The 26,975-nt window shown below is 35.7% G+C and overlaps 2 protein-coding genes across 2 annotated transcripts in view; both read right to left on the bottom strand.

Annotated features, from left to right (window-relative positions):
* LOC139518981 (uncharacterized) overlaps positions 1–25,909 on the bottom strand; it is a 39,067-nt gene extending 13,158 nt beyond the window's left edge. The window contains exons 1-3 of the mRNA XM_071310696.1: positions 25,782–25,909; positions 20,217–20,607; positions 14,939–15,171 (exon numbers count right to left, since the gene is read on the bottom strand). Coding sequence (XP_071166797.1) covers positions 14,939–15,171; positions 20,217–20,436 — 453 coding nt within the window. The 5' untranslated portion in view covers positions 20,437–20,607; positions 25,782–25,909. The remainder of the gene's footprint in view (positions 1–14,938; positions 15,172–20,216; positions 20,608–25,781) is intronic.
* On the bottom strand, positions 24,003–24,746 carry LOC139509366 (uncharacterized). The gene has a single exon (XM_071296158.1). The coding sequence runs from the start codon at positions 24,744–24,746 to the stop codon at positions 24,003–24,005; it is 744 nt and encodes a 247-aa protein (XP_071152259.1).
* Positions 25,910–26,975: the final 1,066 nt, after the last annotated feature.

Genomic DNA, 26,975 nt, shown 5'->3' on the forward strand with positions numbered 1-26,975 from the left:
ATTGGATGTCCACCTAATATACTGATAGTATGACTTAACACACTCCTGATTCATTGGATGTCCACCTAATATACTGATAGTATGACTTAACACACTCCTGATTCATTGGATGTCCACCTAAGATACTGATAGTATGACTTAACACACTCCTGATTCATTGGATGTCCACCTAATATACTGATAGTCTGACTTAACACACTCCTGATTCATTGGATGTCCACCTAATATACTGATAGTATGACTTAACACACTCCTGATTCATTGGATGTCCACCTAATATACTGATAGTATGACTTAACACACTACTGATTCATTGGATGTCCACCTAATATACTGATAGTCTGACTTAACACACTCCTGATTCATTGGATGTTCACCTAATATACTGATAGTATGACTTAACACACTCCTGATTCATTGGATGTCCACCTAATATACTGATAGTCTGACTAAACACACTCCTGATTCATTGGATGTCCACCTAATATACTGATAGTCTGACTTAACACACTCCTGATTCATTGGATGTCCACCTAATATACTGATAGTCTGACTTAACACACTCCTGATTCATTGGATGTCCACCTAATATACTGATAGTATGACTTAACACACTCCTGATTCATTGGATGTCCACCTAATATACTGATAGTCTGACTTAACACACTCCTGATTCATTGGATGTCCACCCAATATACTGATAGTCTGACTTAACACACTCCTGATTCATTGGATGTCCACCTAATCTGCTGATAGTATGACTTAACACACTCCTGATTCATTGGATGTCCACCTAATATACTGATAGTCTGACTTAACACACTCCTGATTCATTGGATGTCCACCTAATATACTGATAGTATGACTTAACACACTCCTGATTCATTGGATGTCCACCTAATATACTGATAGTATGACTTAACACACTCCTGATTCATTGGATGTCCACCTAAGATACTGATAGTATGACTTAACACACTCCTGATTCATTGGATGTCCACCTAATATACTGATAGTCTGACTTAACACACTCCTAATTCATTGGATGTCCACCTAATATACTGATAGTATGACTTAACACACTCCTGATTCATTGGATGTCCACCTAATATACTGATAGTATGACTTAACACACTCCTGATTCATTGGATGTCCACCTAATATACTGATAGTATGACTTAACACACTCCTGATTCATTGGATGTCCACCTAATATACTGATAGTCTGACTTAACACACTCCTGATTCATTGGATGTCCACCTAATATACTGATAGTATGACTTAACACATTCCTGATTCATTGGATGTCCACCTAATATACTGATAGTATGACTTAACACACTCCTGATTCATTGGATGTCCACCTAATATACTGATAGTCTGACTTAACACACTCCTGATTCATTGGATGTCCACCTAATATACTGATAGTATGACTTAACACACTCCTGATTCATTGGATGTCCACCTAATATACTGATAGTCTGGTTAAACACACTCCTGATTCATTGGATGTCCACCTAATATACTGATAGTCTGACTTAACACACTCCTGATTCATTGGATGTCCACCTAATCTACTGATAGTCTGACTTAACACACTCCTGATTCATTGGATGTCCACCTACTGATAGTATGACTTAACACACTCCTGATTCATTGGATGTCCACCTAATATACTGATAGTCTGACTTAACACACTCCTAATTCATTGGATGTCCACCTAATATACTGATAGTATGACTTAACACACTCCTGATTCATTGGATGTCCATCTAATATACTGATAGTCTGACTTAACACATTCCTGATTCATTGGATGTCCACCTTATATACTGATAGTATGACTTAACACACTCCTGATTCATTGAATGTCCACCTAATATACTGATAGTATGACTTAACACACTCCTGATTCATTGGATGTCCATCTAATATACTGATAGTCTGACTTAACACACTCCTGATTCATTGGATGTCCACCTAATATACTGATAGTCTGACTTAACACACTCCTGATTCATTGGATGTCCACCTAATATACTGATAGTATGACTTAACACACTCCTGATTCATTGGATGTCCACCTAATATACTGATAGTATGACTTAACACACTCCTGATTCATTGGATGTCCACCTAATATACTGATAGTATGACTTAACACACTCCTGATTCATTGGATGACGTCCACCTAATATACCGCTAGAATGACTTAACACACTCCTGATTCATTGGATGTCCACCTAATATACTGATAGTATGACTTAACACATTGGATGTCCACCTAATATACTGATAGTATGACTTAACACACTCCTGATTCATTGGATGTCCACCTAATATACTGATAGTATGACTTAACACACTCCTGCTTCATTGGATGTCCACCTACTGATAGTCTGACTTAACACACTCCTGATTCATTGGATGTCCACCTAATATACTGATAGTATGACTTAACACATTGGATGTCCACCTAATATACTGATAGTCTGGAAATGTCTTAACACACTCCTGATTCATTGGATGTCCACCTAATATACTAATAGTCTGGAAATGACTTAACACACTCCTGATTCATTGGATGTCCACCTAACATACTGATAGTCTGACTTAACACACTCCTGATTCATTGGATGTCCATCTAATATACTGATAGTCTGACTTAACACACTCCTCATTCATTGGATGTCCATCTAATATACTGATAGTCTGACTTAACACACTCCTGATTCATTGGATGTCCATCTAATATACTGATAGTCTGACTTAACACACTCCTGATTCATTGGATGTCCATCTAATATACTGATAGTCTGACTTAACACACTCCTGATTCATTGGATGTCCACCTAATATACTGATAGTCTGACTTAACACACTCCTGATTCATTGGATGTCCACCTAATATACTGATAGTCTGACTTAACACACTCCTGATTCATTGGATGTCCACCTAATATACTGATAGTCTGGTTAAACACACTCCTGATTCATTGGATGTCCACATACTGATAGTCTGACTTAACACACTCCTGATTCATTGGATGTCCACTTATATACTGATAGTATGACTTAACACACTCCTGATTCATTGGATGTCCACCTAATATACTGATAGTATGACTTAACACACTCCTCATTCATTGGATGTCCACCTAATATACTGATAGTCTGACTTAACACACTCCTGATTCATTGGATGTCCACCTAATATACTGATAGTCTGACTTAACACACTCCTGATTCATTGGATGTCCACCTAATATACTGATAGTCTGACTTAACACACTCCTGATTCATTGGATGTCCACCTAATATACTGATAGTCTGACTTAACACACTCCTGATTCATTGGATGTCCACCTAATATACTGATAGTCTGACGTAACACACTCCTGATTCATTGGATGTCCACCTAATATACTGATAGTCTGACTTAACACACTCCTGATTCATTGGATGTCCACCTAATATACTGATAGTCTGACTTAACACACTACTGATTCATTGGATGTCCACTTATATACTGATAGTATGACTTAACACACTCCTGATTCATTGGATGTCCACCTAATATACTGATAGTATGACTTAACACACTCCTCATTCATTGGATGTCCACCTAATATACTGATAGTCTGACTTAACACACTCCTGATTCATTGGATGTCCACCTAATATACTGATAGTCTGACTTAACACACTCCTGATTCATTGGATGTCCACCTACTGATAGTATGACTTAACACACTCCTGATTCATTGGATGTCCACCTAATATACTGATAGTATGACTTAACACACTCCTGATTCATTGGATGTCCACCTAATATACTGATAGTATGACTTAACACACTCCTGATTCATTGGATGTCCACCTACTGATAGTATGACTTAACACACTCCTGATTCATTGGATGTCCACCTACTGATAGTATGACTTAACACACTCCTGATTCATTGGATGTCCACCTAATCTACTGATAGTCTGACTTAACACACTCCTGATTCATTGGATGTCCACCTAATATACTGATAGTCTGACTTAACACACTCCTGATTCATTGGATGTCCACCTAATATACTGATAGTCTGACTTAACACACTCCTGATTCATTGGATGTCCACCTAATATACTGATAGTCTGGAAATGACTTAACACACTCCTGATTCATTGGATGTCCATCTAATATACTGATAGTCTGGAAATGACTTAACACACTCCTGATTCATTGGATGTCCATCTAATATACTGATAGTCTGACTTAACACACTCCTGATTCATTGGATGTCCACCTTATATACTGATAGTCTGACTTAACACACTCCTGATTCATTGGATGTCCACCTAATATACTGATAGTCTGACTTAACACACTCCTGATTCATTGGATGTCCACCTAATATACTGATAGTCTGACTTAACACACTCCTGATTCATTGGATGTCCACCTAATATACTGATAGTCTGCAAATGACTTAACACACTCCTGATTCATTGGATGTCCATCTAATATACTGATAGTCTGACTTAACACACTCCTGATTCATTGGATGTCCACCTAATATACTGATAGTCTGACTTAACACACTCCTGATTCATTGGATGTCCATCTAATATACTGATAGTCTGACTTAACACACTCCTGATTCATTGGATGTCCACCTAATATACTGATATTATGACTTAACACACTCCTGATTCATTGGATGTCCACCTAATATACTGATAGTATGACTTAACACACTCCTGATTCATTGGATGTCCACCTAATATACTGATAGTCTGACTTAACACACTCCTGATTCATTGGATGTCCACCTAATATACTGATAGTCTGACTTAACACACTCCTGATTCATTGGATGTCCACCTAATCTACTGATAGTCTGACTTAACACACTCCTGATTCATTGGATCTCCACCTAATATACTGATAGTATGACTTAACACACTCCTGATTCATTGGATGTCCACCTAATATACTGATAGTCTGACTTAACACACTCCTGATTCATTGGATGACGTCCACCTAATATACTGATAGTCTGCAAATGACTTAACACACTCCTGATTCATTGGATGTCCACCTAATATACTGATAGTATGACTTAACACACTCCTGATTCATTGGATGTCCATCTAATATACTGATAGTCTGGCTAAACACACTCCTGATTCATTGGATGTCCACCTAATATACTGATAGTCTGACTTAACACACTCCTGATTCATTGGATGACGTCCACCTAATATACTGATAGTATGACTTAACACACTCCTGATTCATTGGATGTCCACCTAATATACTGATAGTATGACTTAACACACTCCTGATTCATTGGATGTCCACCTAATATACTGATAGTCTGACTAAACACACTCCTGATTCATTGGATGTAAACCTAATATACTGATAGTCTGACTAAACACACTCCTGATTCATTGGATGTCCACCTAATATACTGATAGTCTGACTTAACACACTCCTGATTCATTGGATGTCCACCTAATATACTGATAGTCTGGCTTAACACACTCCTGATTCCTTGGATGTCCACCTAATATACTGATAGTCTGACTTAACACACTCCTGATTCATTGGATGTCCACCTAATCTACTGATAGTATGACTTAACACACTCCTGATTCATTGGATGTCCACCTAATATACTGATAGTATGACTTAACACACTCCTGATTCATTGGATGTCCACCTAATCTACTGATATTATGACTTAACACACTCCTGATTCATTGGATGTCCACCTAATCTACTGATAGTATGACTTAACACACTCCTGATTCATTGGATGTCCACCTACTGATAGTATGACTTAACACACTCCTGATTCATTGGATGTCCACCTAATCTACTGATAGTATGACTTAACACACTCCTGATTCATTGGATGACGTCCACCTAATATACTGATAGTATGACTTAACACACTCCTGATTCATTGGATGTCCACCTAATCTGCTGATAGTATGACTTAACACACTCCTGATTCATTGGATGTCCACCTAATCTACTGATAGTATGACTTAACACACTCCTGATTCATTGGATGTCCACCTAATATACTGATAGTCTGACTTAACACACTCCTGATTCATTGGATGTCCACCTAATATACTGATAGTCTGACTTAACACACTCCTGATTCATTGGATGTCCACCTAATCTACTGATAGTATGACTTAACACACTCCTGATTCATTGGATGTCCACCTAATCTACTGATAGTCTGACTTAACACACTCCTGATTCATTGAATGTCCACCTAATATACTGATAGTCTGACTTAACACACTCCTGATTCATTGGATGTCCACCTAATATACTGATAGTCTGACTTAACACACTCCTGATTCATTGGATGACGTCCACCTAATATACTGATAGTATGACTTAACACACTCCTGATTCATTGGATGACGTCCACCTAATATACTGATAGTATGACTTAACACACTCCTGATTCATTGGATGTCCACCTAATCTGCTGATAGTATGACTTAACACACTCCTGATTCATTGGATGTCCACCTAATCTACTGATAGTCTGACTTAACACACTCCTGATTCATTGGATGTCCACCTAATATACTGATAGTATGACTTAACACACTCCTGATTCATTGGATGTCCACCTAATATACTGATAGTATGACTTAACACACTCCTGATTCATTGGATGTCCACCTACTGATAGTCTGACTTAACACACTCCTGATTCATTGGATGTCCACCTAATATACTGATAGTCTGACTTAACACACTCCTGATTCATTGGATGTCCACCTAATATACTGATAGTATGACTTAACACACTCCTGATTCATTGGATGTCCACCTAATCTACTGATAGTCTGACTTAACACACTCCTGATTCATTGAATGTCCACCTAATATACTGATAGTCTGACTTAACACACTCCTGATTCATTGGATGTCCACCTAATATACTGATAGTCTGACTTAACACACTCCTGATTCATTGGATGTCCACCTAATATACTGATAGTCTGACTTAACACACTCCTGATTCATTGGATGTCCACCTAATATACTGATAGTCTGACTTAACACACTCCTGATTCATTGGATGTCCACCTAATATACTGATAGTCTGACTTAACACACTCCTGATTCATTGGATGTCCACCTAATATACTGATAGTCTGACTTAACACACTCCTGATTCATTGGATGTCCACCTAATATACTGATAGTCTGACTTAACACACTCCTGATTCATTGGATGTCCACCTAATATACTGATAGTCTGACTTAACACACTACTGATTCATTGGATGTCCACCTACTGATAGTATGACTTAACACACTCCTGATTCATTGGATGTCCACCTAATCTACTGATAGTCTGACTTAACACACTCCTGATTCATTGGATGTCCACCTAATATACTGATAGTATGACTTAACACATTCCTGATTCATTGGATGTCCATCTAATATACTGATAGTCTGGCTTAACACACTCCTGATTCATTGGATGTCCACCTAATATACTGATAGTCTGACTTAACACACTCCTGATTCATTGGATGTCCACCTAATATACTGATAGTCTGACTTAACACACTCCTGATTCATTGGATGTCCACCTAATATACTGATAGTCTGGAAATGTCTTAACACACTCCTGATTCATTGGATGTCCACCTAATATACTGATAGTCTGGAAATGACTTAACACACTCCTGATTCATTGGATGTCCACCTAATATACTGATAGTCTGACTTAACACACTCCTCATTCATTGGATGTCCACCTAATATACTGATAGTCTGACTTAACACACTCCTGATTCATTGGATGTCCATCTAATATACTGATAGTATGACTTAACACATTCCTGATTCATTGGATGTCCATCTAATATACTGATAGTCTGACTTAACACACTCCTGATTCATTGGATGACGTCCACCTAATATACTGATAGTCTGACTTAACACACTCCTGATTCATTGGATGTCCACCTAATATACTGATAGTCTGGTTAAACACACTCCTGATTCATTGGATGTCCACCTAATATACTGATAGTATGACTTAACACACTACTGATTCATTGGATGACGTCCACCTAATATACTGATAGTATGACTTAACACACTCCTGATTCATTGGATGTCCACCTTATATACTGATAGTATGACTTAACACACTCCTGATTCATTGGATGTCCACCTAATATACTGATAGTCTGACTTAACACACTCCTGATTCATTGGATTTCCATCTAATCTCCTGATAGTCTGACTTAACACACTCCTGATTCATTGGATGTCCACCTAATATACTGATAGTATGACTTAACACACTCCTGATTCATTGGATGTCCACCTAATATACTGATAGTCTGGAAATGTCTTAACACACTCCTGATTCATTGGATGTCCACCTAATATACTGATAGTCTGGAAATGACTTAACACACTCCTGATTCATTGGATGTCCACCTAATATACTGATAGTCTGACTTAACACACTCCTGATTCATTGGATGTCCACCTAATATACTGATAGTCTGACTTAACACACTCCTGATTCATTGGATGTCCACCTACTGATAGTATGACTTAACACACTCCTGATTCATTGGATGTCCACCTAATATACTGATAGTATGACTTAACACACTCCTGATTCATTGGATGTCCACCTAATATACTGATAGTCTGACTTAACACACTCCTGATTCATTGGATGTCCACCTAATATACTGATAGTCTGACTTAACACACTCCTGATTCATTGGATGTCCACCTAATATACTGATAGTCTGACTTAACACACTCCTGATTCATTGGATGACGTCCACCTAATATACTGATAGTATGACTTAACACACTCCTGATTCATTGGATGTCCACCTAATCTACTGATAGTATGACTTAACACACTCCTGATTCATTGGATGTCCACCTAATATACTGATAGTATGACTTAACACACTCCTGATTCATTGGATGTCCACCTAATATACTGATAGTATGACTTAACACACTCCTGATTCATTGGATGTCCACCTAATATACTGATAGTCTGACTTAACACACTCCTGATTCATTGGATGTCCACCTTATATACTGATAGTCTGACTTAACACACTCCTGATTCATTGGATGTCCACCTAATCTACTGATAGTCTGACTTAACACACTCCTGATTCATTGGATGTCCACCTAATCTACTGATAGTCTGACTTAACACACTCCTGATTCATTGGATGTCCACCTAATATACTGATAGTATGACTTAACAGACTCCTGATTCATTGGATGTCCACCTAATATACTGATAGTCTGACTTAACACACTCCTGATTCATTGGATGTCCACCTAATATACTGATAGTATGACTTAACACACTCCTGATTCATTGGATGTCCACCTACTGATAGTATGACTTAACACACTCCTGATTCATTGGATGTCCACCTAATATACTGATAGTATGACTTAACACACTCCTGATTCATTGGATGTCCACCTAATATACTGATAGTATGACTTAACACACTCCTGATTCATTGGATGTCCACCTAATATACTGATAGTCTGACTTAACACACTCCTGATTCATTGGATGTCCACCTTATATACTGATAGTCTGACTTAACACACTCCTGATTCATTGGATGTCCACCTACTGATAGTCTGACTTAACACACTCCTGATTCATTGGATGTTCACCTAATATACTGATAGTATGACTTAACACACTCCTGATTCATTGGATGTCCACCTAATATACTGATAGTATGACTTAACACACTCCTGATTCATTGGATGTCCACCTACTGATAGTCTGACTTAACACACTCCTGATTCATTGGATGTCCACCTACTGATAGTATGACTTAACACACTCCTGATTCATTGGATGTCCACCTAATATACTGATAGTATGACTTAACACACTCCTGATTCATTGGATGTCCACCTAATCTACTGATAGTATGACTTAACACACTCCTGATTCATTGGATGTCCACCTAATATACTGATAGTATGACTTAACACACTCCTGATTCCTTGGATGTCCACATACTGATAGTCTGACTTAACACACTCCTGATTCATTGGATGTCCACCTAATATACTGATAGTATGACTTAACACACTCCTGATTCCTTGGATGTCCACATACTGATAGTCTGACTTAACACACTCCTGATTCATTGGATGACGTCCACCTAATATACTGATAGTATGACTTAACACACTCCTGATTCATTGGATGTCCACCTAATATACTGATAGTATGACTTAACACACTCCTGATTCATTGGATGTCCACCTAATCTACTGATAGTCTGACTTAACACACTCCTGATTCATTGGATGTCCACCTAATATACTGATAGTATGACTTAACACACTCCTGATTCATTGGATGTCCACCTAATATACTGATAGTCTGACTTAACACACTCCTGATTCATTGGATGTCCACCTAATATACTGATAGTATGACTTAACACACTCCTGATTCATTGGATGTCCACCTAATATACTGATAGTCTGACTTAACACACTCCTGATTCATTGGATGTCCACCTAATCTACTGATAGTCTGACTTAACACACTCCTGATTCATTGGATGTCCACCTACTGATAGTATGACTTAACACACTCCTGATTCATTGGATGTCCACCTAATATACTGATAGTATGACTTAACACACTCCTGATTCATTGGATGTCCACCTACTGATAGTCTGACTTAACACACTCCTGATTCATTGGATGTCCACCTACTGATAGTATGACTTAACACACTCCTGATTCATTGGATGTCCACCTAATATACTGATAGTCTGACTTAACACACTCCTGATTCATTGGATGTCCACCTAATCTACTGATAGTATGACTTAACACACTCCTGATTCATTGGATGTCCACCTAATCTACTGATAGTATGACTTAACACACTCCTGATTCATTGGATGTCCACCTAATATACTGATAGTATGACTTAACACACTCCTGATTCATTGGATGTCCACCTAATATACTGATAGTCTGACTTAACACACTCCTGATTCATTGGATGTCCACCTAATATACTGATAGTCTGACTTAACACACTCCTGATTCATTGGATGTCCACCTAATATACTGATAGTCTGACTTAACACACTCCTGATTCATTGGATGTCCACCTAATATACTGATAGTATGACTTAACACACTCCTGATTCATTGGATGTCCACCTAATATACTGATAGTATGACTTAACACACTCCTGATTCCTTGGATGTCCACATACTGATAGTCTGACTTAACACACTCCTGATTCATTGGATGTCCACCTAAGATACTGATAGTATGACTTAACACACTCCTGATTCATTGGATGTCCACCTAATATACTGATAGTATGACTTAACACACTCCTGATTCCTTGGATGTCCACATACTGATAGTCTGACTTAACACACTCCTGATTCATTGGATGTCCACCTAATATACTGATAGTATGACTTAACACACTCCTGATTCATTGGATGTCCACCTAATATACTGATAGTATGACTTAACACACTCCTGATTCCTTGGATGTCCACATACTGATAGTCTGACTTAACACACTCCTGATTCATTGGATGTCCACCTAATATACTGATAGTATGACTTAACACACTCCTGATTCCTTGGATGTCCACATACTGATAGTCTGACTTAACACACTCCTGATTCATTGGATGTCCACCTAATATACTGATAGTATGACTTAACACACTCCTGATTCATTGGATGTCCATATACTGATAGTCTGGAAATGTACCAGTCATCATCAGTTAAAATATATTGACAGGTTTTATTAACTTATTTTGTCCGATAAAAAGATAAATAACAAGAGGCTGTCAGAGAGACAGCAAAACGGATTTTTACTGCAGAGGTCAAACCCTGAACAGTTGAACAAGTATAGACACAACATTTAAGCTTAAACCAGCTTTGAATTTGAATTGTGATACAAATTTTAGATTTTATGTTTTTATGAGTTATGGTTCACAATTTTGAAATCTTTCAAGAACAGTAACTCATTTTTTTAATCTTAAAAGAACCATAACTCCTGATCGGTGAAAGTGAAAATCGTGAATATCAAATTTGACCTCAATGTTGTCATCAGTAACAACATATTAAAATTTAATAAGCATTGGTTAAACGGTTCATGAGTAAATGCACAGACACGACTGGAAACGCCATTTTTTCAATTTGTCAAGAACTGAAACTCCTGAACAGTAAAAGTGAAAATCGTCATTATCCTACTTGACCTCCATTTTGTCGTCAGTAACAACATTTGAAAATTTGAAAAGCTTTGGTTGAATGGTTCATGAGTAAATGCAACGACATGACTGGAAACGCCATTTTTCAATCTTTCAAGAACCATAACTCCTGAACAAGAAAAGTGAAAATCGTCATTATTGAACTTGACCTCCATTTTGTCGTCAGTAACAACATATTTAAATTAGAAAAGCTTAGGAGGAACGGTTCATGAGTGAATGCATGGACACGACTGGAAACGCCATTTTTCAATCTTTCAAGAACCATACCACCTGAACGGTAAAAGTAAAAAAAACCTGACCCTCATTTTGTTGTCAGTAATAACATATTAAAATTTCAAAAGCTTTGGTTGAACGGTTTATGAGTAAATGCACTGACAACATTTGGTTGCCGCCCGCCCACCTGCATGACCGCCAGCCGTACATCCCAAAATTAATAACAAATATTTTCTTCAAAAATCCGGTTAAGAATTAAACTAGAGGCTCTCAAGAGCCTGAATCGCTCAACTGTAATTTATAATTCTTAAATCTTTCATCAATGATTATTTTTGCTTTTCAATATATATTAATAAGTGGCTTACAAATTCAATTTAAATTTTCTTTGTATCTGTCATATTTTCTTCAAAAGCAAAAAAATGCATTTTATCCCTATGTTCTATTTTAGCCATAGTGGCTATGTTTCTTGACGTACAAGGAAATAAAATACAAAATTTATATAAGACACTCTGAAACTCATTCAGCCCAAATTTGGCTGAAATTGATTCAGTAATTTCAAAGGAGAAGATTTTTTAAAGTAAGCAAACTAGATGAACATATTGTGAAAAATTGTCTTTAAAGGGCAATAACTCCTTGAGGGGTCCATTGACAATTTTGGTCAAATAGAACTTATTTGTAGATCTTACGTTGCTTAACATTTTTGCTACTTACAGTTTATCTTTATCTATAATAATATTCAAGATAATAACCAAAAACTGCAAAATAACTCATCAATTCAATTAGGGGCAATAACCTAAAAATCAAATACCTGATTTGGCTGATAATTTCAGAGTAGGTAGACATTGACCTAATAAATACTTTAAATTCTTGTCTGATTTCCTCTAAATGCTTTAGTTTTTGAGATATGAGTCGAAAACTGCATTACCCTATGTTCTAATTTTAGCCATGGCAACCATGTTTTCTGAGGAAACAGAAAATAAAACGCAAACTTTATTCCAGATACACTAAGGATCGTTCTAGATACCCTAAGGATCATTCAGCTTAAGTTTGGTTGGAATTGGTTCAGTAGTTTCAGAGAAGATGTTTGGAATAGTTAACACAGGATGGACGACGACGACGGACGCCAACTGATGGCAGCTCACCGTTCCTTTGGACTAAAAAAATGGAAAGCTTTGAATTTAATAATGACTAAAAGATTGATCAAATGCATGCATTATGTACATTTTTTGAAGAAAATATATGCTCAGGAAGGGTAAGCATATTCTACTCAAAATGTGGCACCCATCATGTTGCTCATGTTAGTACAAACCCGGTGATAAGTTTAAATTGGTAGGTCACATTCTGGGAAAGAAATGTTTAATATATATACTTCTAACAAAATAGGTCCTTTTGAACGTCCTTATGTTAAATTGACATAGCACAGCTTTTAAATTCATAGAAAAATATGCCATGTATACAAATCAAAGCATGTTAGAGCTGTGATGCAGCCAATCTGACTACCCACAATTTAAACTATAACATTAAATCAAATATTTTAAAATATTTTATTTGAAGCAGCAAATGTCTGCAGGCCTTTTATTTAGTAATACAAGGGATATGAAGGGGACATGGTTACATTGTGTTTCACTTTTTAACATCTTAATCAAGCAAAGTTCGTTATTTAAATGAAGTTTAATCAATAGTTCAATATCAGCTTTTATAGATAGTTGTCTTATATACAATCAAACCACACCTTTTATTCTATTTTGTAAACGTCAATAGTTTTTAATTCATAAAAAAAAAAATCAAAATCCGAGTTTTAATTAATGCAATTATAACCCTGTTGCAATTTTTGCAATAATAAAAACATCGCAATAATTTCTGAATTTACAGTTCTTCTGACAAAAACAGGATTCCAATACTGCATTGACTCACTTTATCTCTTGATTCTCTTTAACGAATTTACACATTGAATAAAATATGGTACTTATCATAAAGGATATTAACAAAACACCTAAGTATGTACGCTGAGTTCCTGATGTTTCCTATTTGGCTCATTGTCATTCTCTGTTAACTAAGCGCAACACGCGTAGAAAGACGATAAATCCCAGTCATTGCCAGTCTTCTTCTGATAAATTTGTAGTGAGTATAAGCATGCTAGGGTAGTAATAGTAAATTAGTAGAAACATGGAAGAAAAATCTAATTTTTAACCATTCGCTTTTCCATGCTTTCTAACACATTAGGCTAACGGTATGTTTCATTCATGTGTTAATGAATACCGGTCATTGATGGGTTTTTAGATACTCTAAATGTTAAAATATGATGTATGTATATATTGTATTCATGGTAACATTCTGCATTTATATGCTATATAATAATGTATTGTTCTAAGATACTTACACCAGTTATATCTTCCCATGCTGTGGTGAACATAGCAGTGTCTATTTTCCCCTCATCCAGGTGAGCCAAGATGTTTCTGTAATGTTTTATTCTGGCCAAATCTGAAGAAGGTGTAACTTCGGTAGCAACCGGCGGTAGGCAGTCATATCCACCACGTGGAGGAGTCAAGTTGGTCAGGTTTCTAAGTAACGTTATCATAAGAGTTACGTCAAATATTTTAGAATCAGGTACAGCTATAAATAAAATCAGAGATCGTCAAATCCTTAAACACTGGACACAATTAAAACAAAGTGTTATCTGCATCGTCTGAATAATACCACTCTATACATGCATTTTAGTTGCTGTGAATTAAAGTATCATTTTTTACTCTATTCACTGATCATTGCTGTCATTTACGATCTACATTCTATAGAGGCTCTTATACAACCTTCCTCTTCCTGTCAAAAAAAATCCCAATGATCTCTTAATAGCCTGCAACTACATATATATAAAGGCAACAGTGGTATACTGCTGTTTGATAGTCCTTAATCGATTAAGCCAAACAAATCCAGGTCACATGCCAAAACGGAGAAAAAAACATCACCTGTAAGAGGATAACAACGTTGTTGATGAAAAGAGGGACGAAAGATACCAGAGGGACAGTCAAACTCATAAATCGAAAATAAACTGACAACGCCATGGCTAAAAATGAAAAGAACAAACAGACAAACAATAGTACACATGACACAAGATAGAAAACTAAAGAATAAACAACACGAACCCCACCAAAAACTAGGGGTGTCTCAGGTGCTCCGGAAGGGTAAGCAGATCCTGCTCCACATATGGCACTAGTCGTGTTGTTTATGAGATATCAAATCCGGTAAATAGTCTAATTCGGTAGGTCAAGGGAAGGGGATTGAAGTTACGACGTAAGGAACATATCTGATATCATTTGTGAAACGGTTATTCCATAACGGTCAACCAACTCGTGATGGCGTCCATAAAGGAGTAGGTCCGGTAAGGACTCATTTTGGCCTCAAATTTCAGTTTCATCTGACGAAAGATTTTGACCACTTTTTAAACACTTAAGTGTCTATTTCACTTGATTCAATTAGTTTATGTGAAAGATTTAAACTGATTAAGTCTTAAAAAACGATCCGATTGAAGCTCAAATATGAAAAATCTCTCAAATGTGCCAAAAAACGTCACTTTTCAGATTGTTTTTGTCAAAAATGAAAGTGGCCGCATCCGTGTTCATCCACAACCTTTATATATGTTATGTATTATCATAAAATACAACTTACATTGCAATATTAAGGATGAACACGAATGCGGCCACTTTCGTTTAACACGGAAACCGTCTAAAATTTAATTAAAATGATAGAATTTTGAAGATTTCAGTAATTAAGCATGACTTAATGGTGATACAACCCGATATATGTGATTGTATTGTCAAAAACAGCCCATATTTATGTAGCAGAAGCATTCAACTGTCCAATAAATAACAAAAAGTTTACATTTTAACAATTTTGTAAAACTGTTATATTTTTGGGCCAAAAGGGGGCCTTACGAAGAGATGAATTCAACTTCACCATTTGGAACTCTTGATTTAATAGCTTCGTTGTGAGCAGCAACCCTCTATCAAGAAAATTATGATAGGAAATGCAAGCTCGGGAATATCGTATCATTTTGGAGATCATACATACACCGTATGCAAATGGTAAGAATTTGATTTCCAGTTTCTTAAAATACTGACTTTATCAACTCTATATTTTACACTTTTTAGCTAAGTGTGGATGCTCTACAAAATGCTTTTGCTATTTGGACCATGATTAACTATTACAGGGAATCAAAGGGCAAATTCAGTCAACTTGAGTTATGTGACGTTGTTTAATGACATGCCTCCGATGATGCATCTGCATACCAAGTTTGATCTAATTTTATTAAATTCAATTTTATTAAATGTTACAATTGTTATGCGTCAGACACAACGTAGAATGAACAGACAGAATGACAGACCTGCAAATAGACAAGACGACTCCTATATGTTGCTGATATATGCATGTTTTATGTCGCCAAAAGCCATTTAAAATTCATATTAGGGCAACAACATGCTTAGTACTAGACTGACACAATGAGCTGGTTTTAATTTTACATAACAGTTCATAAGGTAACAGTCTGTCGAAAGGTAATTCACCCAAATTTAAGTACCAAGTATCGAATAATTAAACGATAATCGACTTATCGGTTTCCTGTTATAATATTGATTTCTTTTTTTTTTTATTAAAACGTATTTGTTTTAATTAGCTGTAGCAGATAATTAATCTACTCTTCACAATTGGGTTTGTCTCTCTTTTCTTTGGACTTTTAACAACCAACAATCAATCAATCTTTTATATTTTAAGATGCATGCATACAGCCTTTGTATCTTTTCGTTTGACTTGAAGTGTTCGTGCTTCTGATTTTGACATTTGATTAGGGACATTCCGTTTTGAATTTTCCTCGGAGTAATTTTGTGATTTTACATTTATCTTGAGACTTACAACATATGTAAGTGGAGACTTCGAAGTTCAGTTAATAGCTTCATGGCATCTGTCAATTTTGATATTCTTTTTTTTGTCTTAAGTAATGGTAATGACATATAAAAATCACTATAAAAATATGAAGATTTGATACGAGTGCCATTGAGACAACTCTTCATCAGGTGATATATATTTGTAAATGGAAAATGGTATTCGAACCGTAGATTATTGGAATGATATCATTGACTGGCATCGACACTATCAGTTTCAGCCAAAGAAAAAATCAATTATGGACATCAATTTACATTTTTTAATTTATCTTCAGGATATCTTAATTTGAAAAGGTTTATTTCATCATTAAACAGAACCCTCTGCACGAGATACGGTACTGTACATGGGTTGCTCCCTTTCAAGAATTATTATCAATAGATCTGCATTAGCCATTTTTGGACAGTTACCGACATCGGATTAATCCCAGTGAATATTAGAATAACGCGCATGAGATACGCTAATAGAATACGCTGTCACTTCAGCAGGGATGACATGGAACTCAATCTATTCGATGTTTAACAAAGGAAGATATTGATGAGTATTTTTATCTCATTTTCGTTGAATTGGAACAAAGATAGGCTAGAGAGTCAACTAGTACATGTGGTAAAGAAATATAATTGAGAATTGAAATGGGGAATATGTCAAAGAGACAACAACGCGACCAAAGAGCAGAAAAAAGTTCAAGGCTACCAATGAGGTTTCAATATAGCGAAAAACAATCCCGCACCCAGAGTCGTACTGCAGCTGCCTCCTAAACAATTATGCGAACTAGTCCAGTAATAATAAACGTCATACTATATTATACAAATACAAAAATATATACAAGACCTAGGCCGTGTTCACAACATACGTCATGTACATAAAAAATGTTTACAATTAGTTAACTGTAATGCACACTGGTTTCACATTAAATTTGTTCACATCTATACACCTTGTTTAATAGCCTGTACATAAGATTTTTTCGGGCAATTTTTTTAGCAGTTTAGGAACGACCATTTGACATCGAAAAGGAGGGGGGAGGGAGGGGGGTCGCAGGATTTTTCCATGAAAAATAGTCTGATCCTCAATTTGATAAAAAAAAAATAAAATATTCTGAATCCAGAGTTTTTCCATACATTATAGTGTAAAATATTGAAAAAAAATATTTGATTGCTAGCATCGAAAAAAAAAAAAACTGAATAAAAACGTTCGCGCAAAATAAACCTTTTTGAAGTTAAATGGTTGCTCCTTTATGAAAGCCAATTTTATGATTTGCAGTAGTTTAAAGATACTAAAGATGTCTCGGTTACACATTTGAAAACGGGCCTTCCTTCACCTCAGGGGTCCCAACCCATATAAAGCTATACTAAACTATCCCTAACCCCAAACCTAGCCTTAACCGTAAAACCTAACCCTTACCTAGAACATCCACTAATCTAACCATAACCATGATTGAACTCTTAACTCTAAAGTATAGGGACCCTTAAAGTAAAAGAAGGCCAGAAAACGTCGGCCGCAGCAGCGTTCTTACAGACGAAAAAAAAGGATTGCGATGTTAAGGATCACTACATTTATATCTTTTCTGATTCTTTCAAATGTTATTTCTTCTTTGCATGTCCAAGAGTATTTGACAAAGGGAGAGGTATTGTTTTTTTGTTTTTTTTTATTTTTATTTTCTAAGTGGATTTTATTTTCTAAGTGGATTTTATTTTCTAAGTGTATTTTAATGGATCTGAGATACTAGACAAACAATAAAATTTACCTCACACTTTGTTTTAGTAATGCAGTTATGAGTGAATTCTTTTTGAGTAAAATCCAGTGGCAAATATCTCTTGTGTACGTCAAGTCGATTCATGAAGACCTTTTCAAATAAATTATGTGTTCAGCAATGATGATGCTTTGAGTCTTGATAAGGGGTTAATAAATCTGAGTTAATGTTTTCTTTTAAACAAATAAATATATATCAAGTTTAGATAAATATTTCTGTACAGAACTTTATTAATAACTGTTATAAATATCAGTTTTATTTAAAAAATCAATTCTTCCCTAAATAGTACTAGGTAAAATTAATGTTATAAATGCCTAGTTTTGTGTACACTTAATCTACACAAGGCCTACATTGACTAGAGACTTCATGTAGAAAAAAACATGATTTAAACTACATGTAAACATTGAGTTTTATCAATGGGAACGTGCTTGTGTTTAGTTTACGTGTGAGTTACACTTAATACACAACACCGAGTTAAGGTCAATGTGAACACGGCCTAACAAAGGCCTGACGCCCCTGACTTTAAAAGAACTTATTGTTTTAAGCATTTTCAAATTTCTTTAATAAAGGCGATTTGGTATAAAGAGTATTACTGTAAACCAACTTATTTTCGCGGATACTTTATTTCGCGTTTATCTCCAGCTAGTCTACTTCACGGCGATTTAATTTCGCGATTTTCTTTGGGTATCTTTATTACACGCTGCATAGCTCTGCTTCCTTGTCCGGGGTTGGCTTTGCTTTTTGTCCTGATTGGTTTTATCGGCTCTTTGATATTTTGTTACAAGTTTTTTGATTTTTAAATATTTTTGCATCAAAATTATTGCATTTCTGGTGCTTATTTGGTGCTTATCTGGTGCATTTTAAGATATTTCGGCGTCATACGTCAATCAAAATACATTGATTGTCGTAATGCATATCTAGAGCATTACATGAGTTTTCATTCAAGTAAATGACGTAACTAGGCAACTACTCTACTTACCAGGAAATCTAGGGATTAGTAGGTTCATCTGTGTCTGGCTAATAATTCTCTTCTTTTGAAGGTCCTTCAGTTTGTTGTACTCTTTCTTCATTGAGGAATCCAAACATGCTGGAGCAAATTCCTGATCAAACAAAGCTCGAACTGCACGAGGTGATATTCCTGTTAGTAACAAGCTCATCCTGACATAGTTTTCCTCCTCTTGGGTAAGTCTAGATGCCATGACGTTAGGCTATACTAAGTAAGTTTACAACTATCGGTTTCAGAGTTCTAATATGATTTCTTCAAACAGTGTTCACGTAAGCTTTTTTTTTTACATTTATGGATTTTAACGCACAACTGCAATTCTCGTGATTACGAGCGATAATAATTATCAAACATCTGAGAATATTTTCTAAAATGAAAAAAAAAAATAATATGAAATTGTGAATACAAATATGATATTCAATCTAATGTTTTTCATTGACATTACATTGGTACGCGAATGAAATACTGTCAAACTATTCAGATATACATAACGTTATACACATGTTATTTAGTTTTATCATATATTTAGTACAACATACAGCAATTTTGTATATCTAATAAAGGTTTTTTTTCCAGTCTGTATCACCTATCCTGTATCGCATACCCCGTATCGCATGGCTAAACCAGTATCACATAGCAAAACCCGTATCGCATACCTGGCATGACGTCACAATTCGAGTGACGTCAACGTTTGACCTATAACGTTCAGTTGCTGTATTTCCTGGCATAGGAAAAAAATGAGTTCCCACAAAAAAAAAATGTCCTATCATTTCAACTAAAATGTTTCAAGTATCCATTTCTTAAAAAAAGAAGAGTAAGCATGGATACATATCCAATTGTTCAAAATATTTGAAAAAAATTAAACAAAAGCTCTGTTATTCGACTTTTGACGATCCGAATTTTGTCTTGTTTCAAAGGCCTTTATAAAAGATATCCGAAGCACCTGGGTTACCTTACAATTTGCGTGCTGTTGTTTTAAAAATATTTTGTTTATTATTGTATTAATTAGTGTGTTTTGTATTTTTTATAGTTGCATTTAGTGTGCCAAAAAATATGAAAACTTGACGTTCGTGACGTCACATACAATATGAAAACTCGACGTTCGTGACGTCACATACCAAACGATGACGTCATTCAAAAAATTTACCTATTTTGAGGAAAATTTTTCTTAAGCAAAAAAAAAAAACCAAAACTGACTTAATGTAAAAAAAAAAAAAAAAAAAAAAAAAGTAGGGGTGTGATAAAGGGTATGCGATAAAGGGTGCGCATCAAAGTTGCGCGATATGGATTAAACAGCAGCTATTTATCACATATGCAAAACTACTGTATTTACTACTAAACATATGATAAATAGAGAATAATACATGGCAAAATCCGTATCACATGCCGTATCACCCTCGACCAATATCATCCCTCGGGCCTAAAGGCCCTTGGGCTGATATTGATGTCTCGGGATGATACGACATATGATATGGATTTTGCCATGTATTATTAGCTCCTTAGTCACTCCGTATTCTGTTCCTCTGCCCTCCTATTTTTGCATCAACATGAATTATCTCTGTTTTAACAACACTTTTCTCACGATTAAAATCACCCTACCTCAAGCTTTCATCCATCAAATTCTCATTTCTAGTCTTCTGATTCCATAGTTCCCATAATTCTGTTCACCCCTCCCCCTTATTAGTGTCACAATGACTCGCACCCATTAACAATCCATCATTCGGTGACAAATTATATTATACTACTTGATTTGTTTCCTTTTTGCAAAAATTAAGAGTCAGGTTTTTTGCTTTAATAATGAACATTTTTTTTTACACATCTCATTTTTAACTCCCATGCATATTTTTTACTATCAACTGCATGGCCTCAACGCACACAATACAAACTATCTATTCACAAAGGCAGTGTCTGCGCGTACCCGCATGTGGGTACGAATAGTCAAATTGACATTCGTAGGCTACACGTACCCACATCCGGTTTTATAATAAAATGCAATCAAATCGGGAATTAAACCTGAAATATATACAGAAATTGTCGATAATATGTGGATTTCGAGTAATAAACCTTGCAAATTAAATGCACACTAGTCTGATTGAAAATGAAATATACAGTCCCTGTAAACTATAGTCCTATAATATATAATATCCGAATTTTAAGTTGCTTCCACGCCTCAGAGGCAAAATATTTTTTGATGCGCTGAAGGTTTACATTTTCGTCAAACATTTTGTTATTTATTAACGAAGCTTATGATAGAAGATTATTGGCATCGGCCTTCGTTTTTCAGAAATAATGTTTTAGGCTTGTTTAGAATTTTTTGCTCCGTGAATACAGGAAAAAATTATTCTGTAAAACTTGATTTCCTCTTTATTTTTTGTGTTTCCAGTTCTTCTTTTCTCTGCAGCTGCAATTGACTCCGAGTTTTTTTTTATATACAATATTGTATAAAATTAATCGACTGATACTTTTGAACAAATTTTTCCAATTAATGATAACTTTGAAATGTCTTCCCCACATGTATATCACTCTTTTCCCGTTTTAAGAATATTTATTAACCGAGAAAAACCGTTCACTTACATATATATAAATGTTTACAAAACTTCTAAGTAGTTGATCAATTTTATTCACTAATTGCGATAATTTCTGTATATATTTTACGTTTAATTCCCGATCTGATGGCAATTTATTATAAAACCGGATGTGGGTACGCGTAGCCTACGAACGGCAATTTTGCTATTCGTACCCACATGCGGGTACGCGCAGACACTGCCATTCACAAAACCACAAAGATTACATAGCAAATACATATTCAGGTTGTTATCAAAGTTTGCGAGCCCAAAGTGAGGAATTAATTATAAAACATCGTTAAGCAAAATAAATATCTAGAAGATGTTTTGAAAATAGACTATAGTTTATGAACTACCCCTCCGTGTAACAAGATTTATCTCTTGGAATTTAAACACATTGAGATTGAGATTGAATTGTCTCCCTTTGATAACAGCCAGTACCAAAGCACGATTATTTGTTTGGTGATTTTTTTTTAATGATTAACAATAGTTTAACAAAGGAAAAGGGTAATACTTTCAATTTTGAGGTCTCATAAAGGCTTTTTCACCTATTATTGTAATTTTACATTAAAACCCCAAATCTACATGAAAAGGCTACAAATTCACGTGAACAAACTTTGCCTGTGTAGAGTTGTAAATAAAATAGTGTTCCCATTTGATTTAGTGTCTGTTGTTTAGCCATAATCTGGTATCAGGTATCCAGATGGATGAATTTTGACGAATTACTGACATTACCATAGTCAACGAAGATTTATATATAGGAATCTTTGATGTTATGACCTTGTTGTAGAGGTCTATATGATGTAGAAGATAATTAATTTGACTACATAAAATTGAGAATGGAAATGGGGAATGTGTCAAAGAGACAACAACCCGACCAAATAAAAAATAACAGCAGAGGGTCACCAACAGGTCTTCAATGTAGCGAGAAATTCCCGCACACGGAGACGACCATTTTACCTGGAAAAGTGAATGCGGTGGGTCTACATCTACATCTACATCTACGACATAGCGGAGCTATGTCGTCACTTGAAAAGGGTACTTCGACCCATCACTCAAGTATAGTTTTAACTTTTGACGTCCTCCAACATGACAATAAACTTCTATATTTACAAACAATGGTTCCAAAATTGTGCTAAAAATTTATATACAGGTGCAGGTTAAAAACATTTTCTACCAGTATCGACTGTCTGTGTTGCTAGCCACTACAGAGGAGCTTGGTGAGTTTGGTCTTGAATTCCTCACTGCTCTCGATCTCTAATAGTTCATCTGGTAGTTTATTCCAGTCTCTGATGGTCCTAGGGAAAAAGCTGTATTTGTAGATATCTTTGTTTGGCCTGATTTGTACATATCTTTTAGTGTTCGGTTGGTGGAGTCTCGACGTTCTTCTTGGTTTTATAATGTGCGTTGGAATAGGTATAGCAACTCTTTCATGGATGGCTTTATGAAAGAGTGTTATACGTGCTACTTTTCTTCTTATTTCTAGTGGTGTTAGATTTAATTCTTCTAGAAGAGTTGTTACTGTTCCAGGCTCCCTTGAATAATTGCTTTTGATAAAGCGTGCTGCACGGCGTTGGACCATCTCAATCTGATAAATATGTTTTTGTAGGTGAGGGTCCCATGCGCTGCAAGCGTATTCAAGGTGCGGTCGGACAAGGGCAAGATAGGCTTGTTTTTTAACTGCCTCTGGACATGATCCAACATTTCTTCGTATGAAGCCTAGTGCTTTATTTCCTTTGGTGACAACTTTGTTAACTTGTTTGTCCCATGACATGGTGTTGGTGAGTTCAGCTCCTAGGTATGGGTTTGGTGCAACTGATTCCAGGATATGACCATTGATGTTGTAGTTGAAGTTGATGGTTTTCCTTTTTTTGGTTATTGTAAGGACATAGCATTTTGAAGGATTGAATATCATTTGCCAAATTTTTGTCCATTTTACCATTTTGTCGAGATCTTCTTGTAGATGTTTGCAGTCATCCTTTGACGAGATTGCTAGGTAGAGTAGGCTATCATCTGCAAACAGGCGAATTTTTGATGTTATGTCATTCCCGATGTCGTTTATGTATAGGAGAAACAGCAATGGTCCTAACACTGTTCCCTGTGGTACGCCAGATGTTACTTTAGCAGTACTTCATCTTTCTCCTTCCAGTGTGACTTGTTGTTCTCTTTGTGTCAGCCAAGCTTCTAACCATGCAAGTATGTTTCCATCGCTACCATATGATGCTAGTTTCTTCAACAATCGCTGGTGTGGTACTGTGTCGAATGCTTTACTAAAGTCTAATATTAGCATATCTACCTGTTGGTTATTGTCCAGATTTCTAGTTATATCCTCTGCTGTTATGACTAGTTGTGACTCACACGATCTTTTGCTTCTGAAGCCATGCTGGAAGTCCACAAGTATATTATACTTCTCAAGATGGTTCATTATGTGTTTAAATATAATATGTTCCATTATTTTACATGGAACTGATGTCAAGGATACTGGTCGATAGTTGACTGGTTGACTCTTATCCCCTTTCTTGAATAGTGCGATGACATTTGCAATAAGCCAGTCTTGTGGTACGCTTTGATCTTTTAGTGTTTTGGTGAAGATTAACTGTAAGTATGGTGATATTGACTCTGCACACTCTTTCAATATTCTGCACGATATATTGTCTGGACCATTTGCCTTGCTTGGGTTCACTCCCTTTAATAGTTTGATTAACCCTTCTGTACTAATGTGTAGACTTGGTATTTTTGGTGTTTCATTTTCAGTTATCTTAGGGAAGCTTTGAAAGTCTTCAATCGTGAACACTGATTGAAATTGTGCATTAAGTGCTTCTGCTTTTCCTTTGCTGTTGTCTAATATTTCTCCATTAACTTTGAGTGTTGATACTCCCACTGTTTCTCTCTTTTTAGATTTGACATTTCGAGTAATTTTTTAACGAACTAAGTATTAAAAGTTTTAATTATTTTTAAAGTATTAAATGTAACTTACATTGTACTATATTACCACACGAAACAAGTTATTCAGTGATCGTCATTATCCTGTAGACAAAAAACGACTTTCACTTTCGATTTCACAGTTTGTAAACTTTAGGTTATTTCCCTATACAGATATCATATTCTGTTCAGGTATGTATCTCCGTCTATATTCGGAGCACTCCACTTGTCGGATGAGCAATTTAAAAATATTTAGTTAACCAAAAAAAGCGGATATCTTTATATTTGCAATATGTTTAAATGTCTTTGGTTCGTTAAACTATTGAAAAAAAATATTTATAATATGAACGAGTCTTAATTGAAAACAACGTTCAAACCTATGATTGCGTTAAATAAAAACCGCAATTTTTATACGTGTGCATGTAAAATAAATTTCGTTGTAGAAGGGTCTAAATACAGCACAAACAACATTTTCCAAAAGACCAAAAAAGTGAAGAAGTATATTTAAACAAAACGCATTTGACTAACAGGTCGAACAACTGATGTTATTTAACCCTGCTGACTGCCATTGGCGATTGCCAAATAAAATTGATCACAAGATGTAACAAAATGGATCTTAATATAAATTTAATACTAAACAGAAAACAATTAACTTGTGGCCACGATGTTATGCCATAGACATAAGGTGTTAATACTTTTTTTGTACACCAGATCCGGATTTCGACAATAAATGTCTCTTCAGTGATGTTAGGGATCGAAATGGTATTTGGAAGGCCATATAAAATGTACCCTCATTTTAAGATAGACTCTTGAATTTTAAGAGTCAATATAGGATGAACGGATCATATAAACCGGAGGGAAAATATGATACAAGCCCAAACGAAAAAATATAAACGAGTCTAAATTGAAAACTACGTTCAAACCTATGATTACGTTGGATAAAAACCGCAATTTGTATACGTGTGCATGTAAAACAAATTTCGTTGTAGAAGGGTCTGAAAACAGCACAAACAACATTTTCCAAAAGACCAAAAAAGTGAAGAAGTATATTTAAACAAAACGCATTTGACTAACAGGTCGAACAACTGATGTTCTTTAACCCTGCTGACTGCCATTGGCGATCACTAGATGTAACAAAATGGATCTTAATATAAATTTAATACTAAACAGAAAACAATTAACTTGTGGCCACGATGTTATGCCATAAACATAAGGTGTTAATACTTTTTAGCTCACCTGGCCTAAAAGG

This window comes from Mytilus edulis, chromosome 1 (genome assembly GCF_963676685.1).
Source record: "Mytilus edulis chromosome 1, xbMytEdul2.2, whole genome shotgun sequence".
NCBI classification, from domain to species: domain Eukaryota; kingdom Metazoa; phylum Mollusca; class Bivalvia; order Mytilida; family Mytilidae; genus Mytilus; species Mytilus edulis.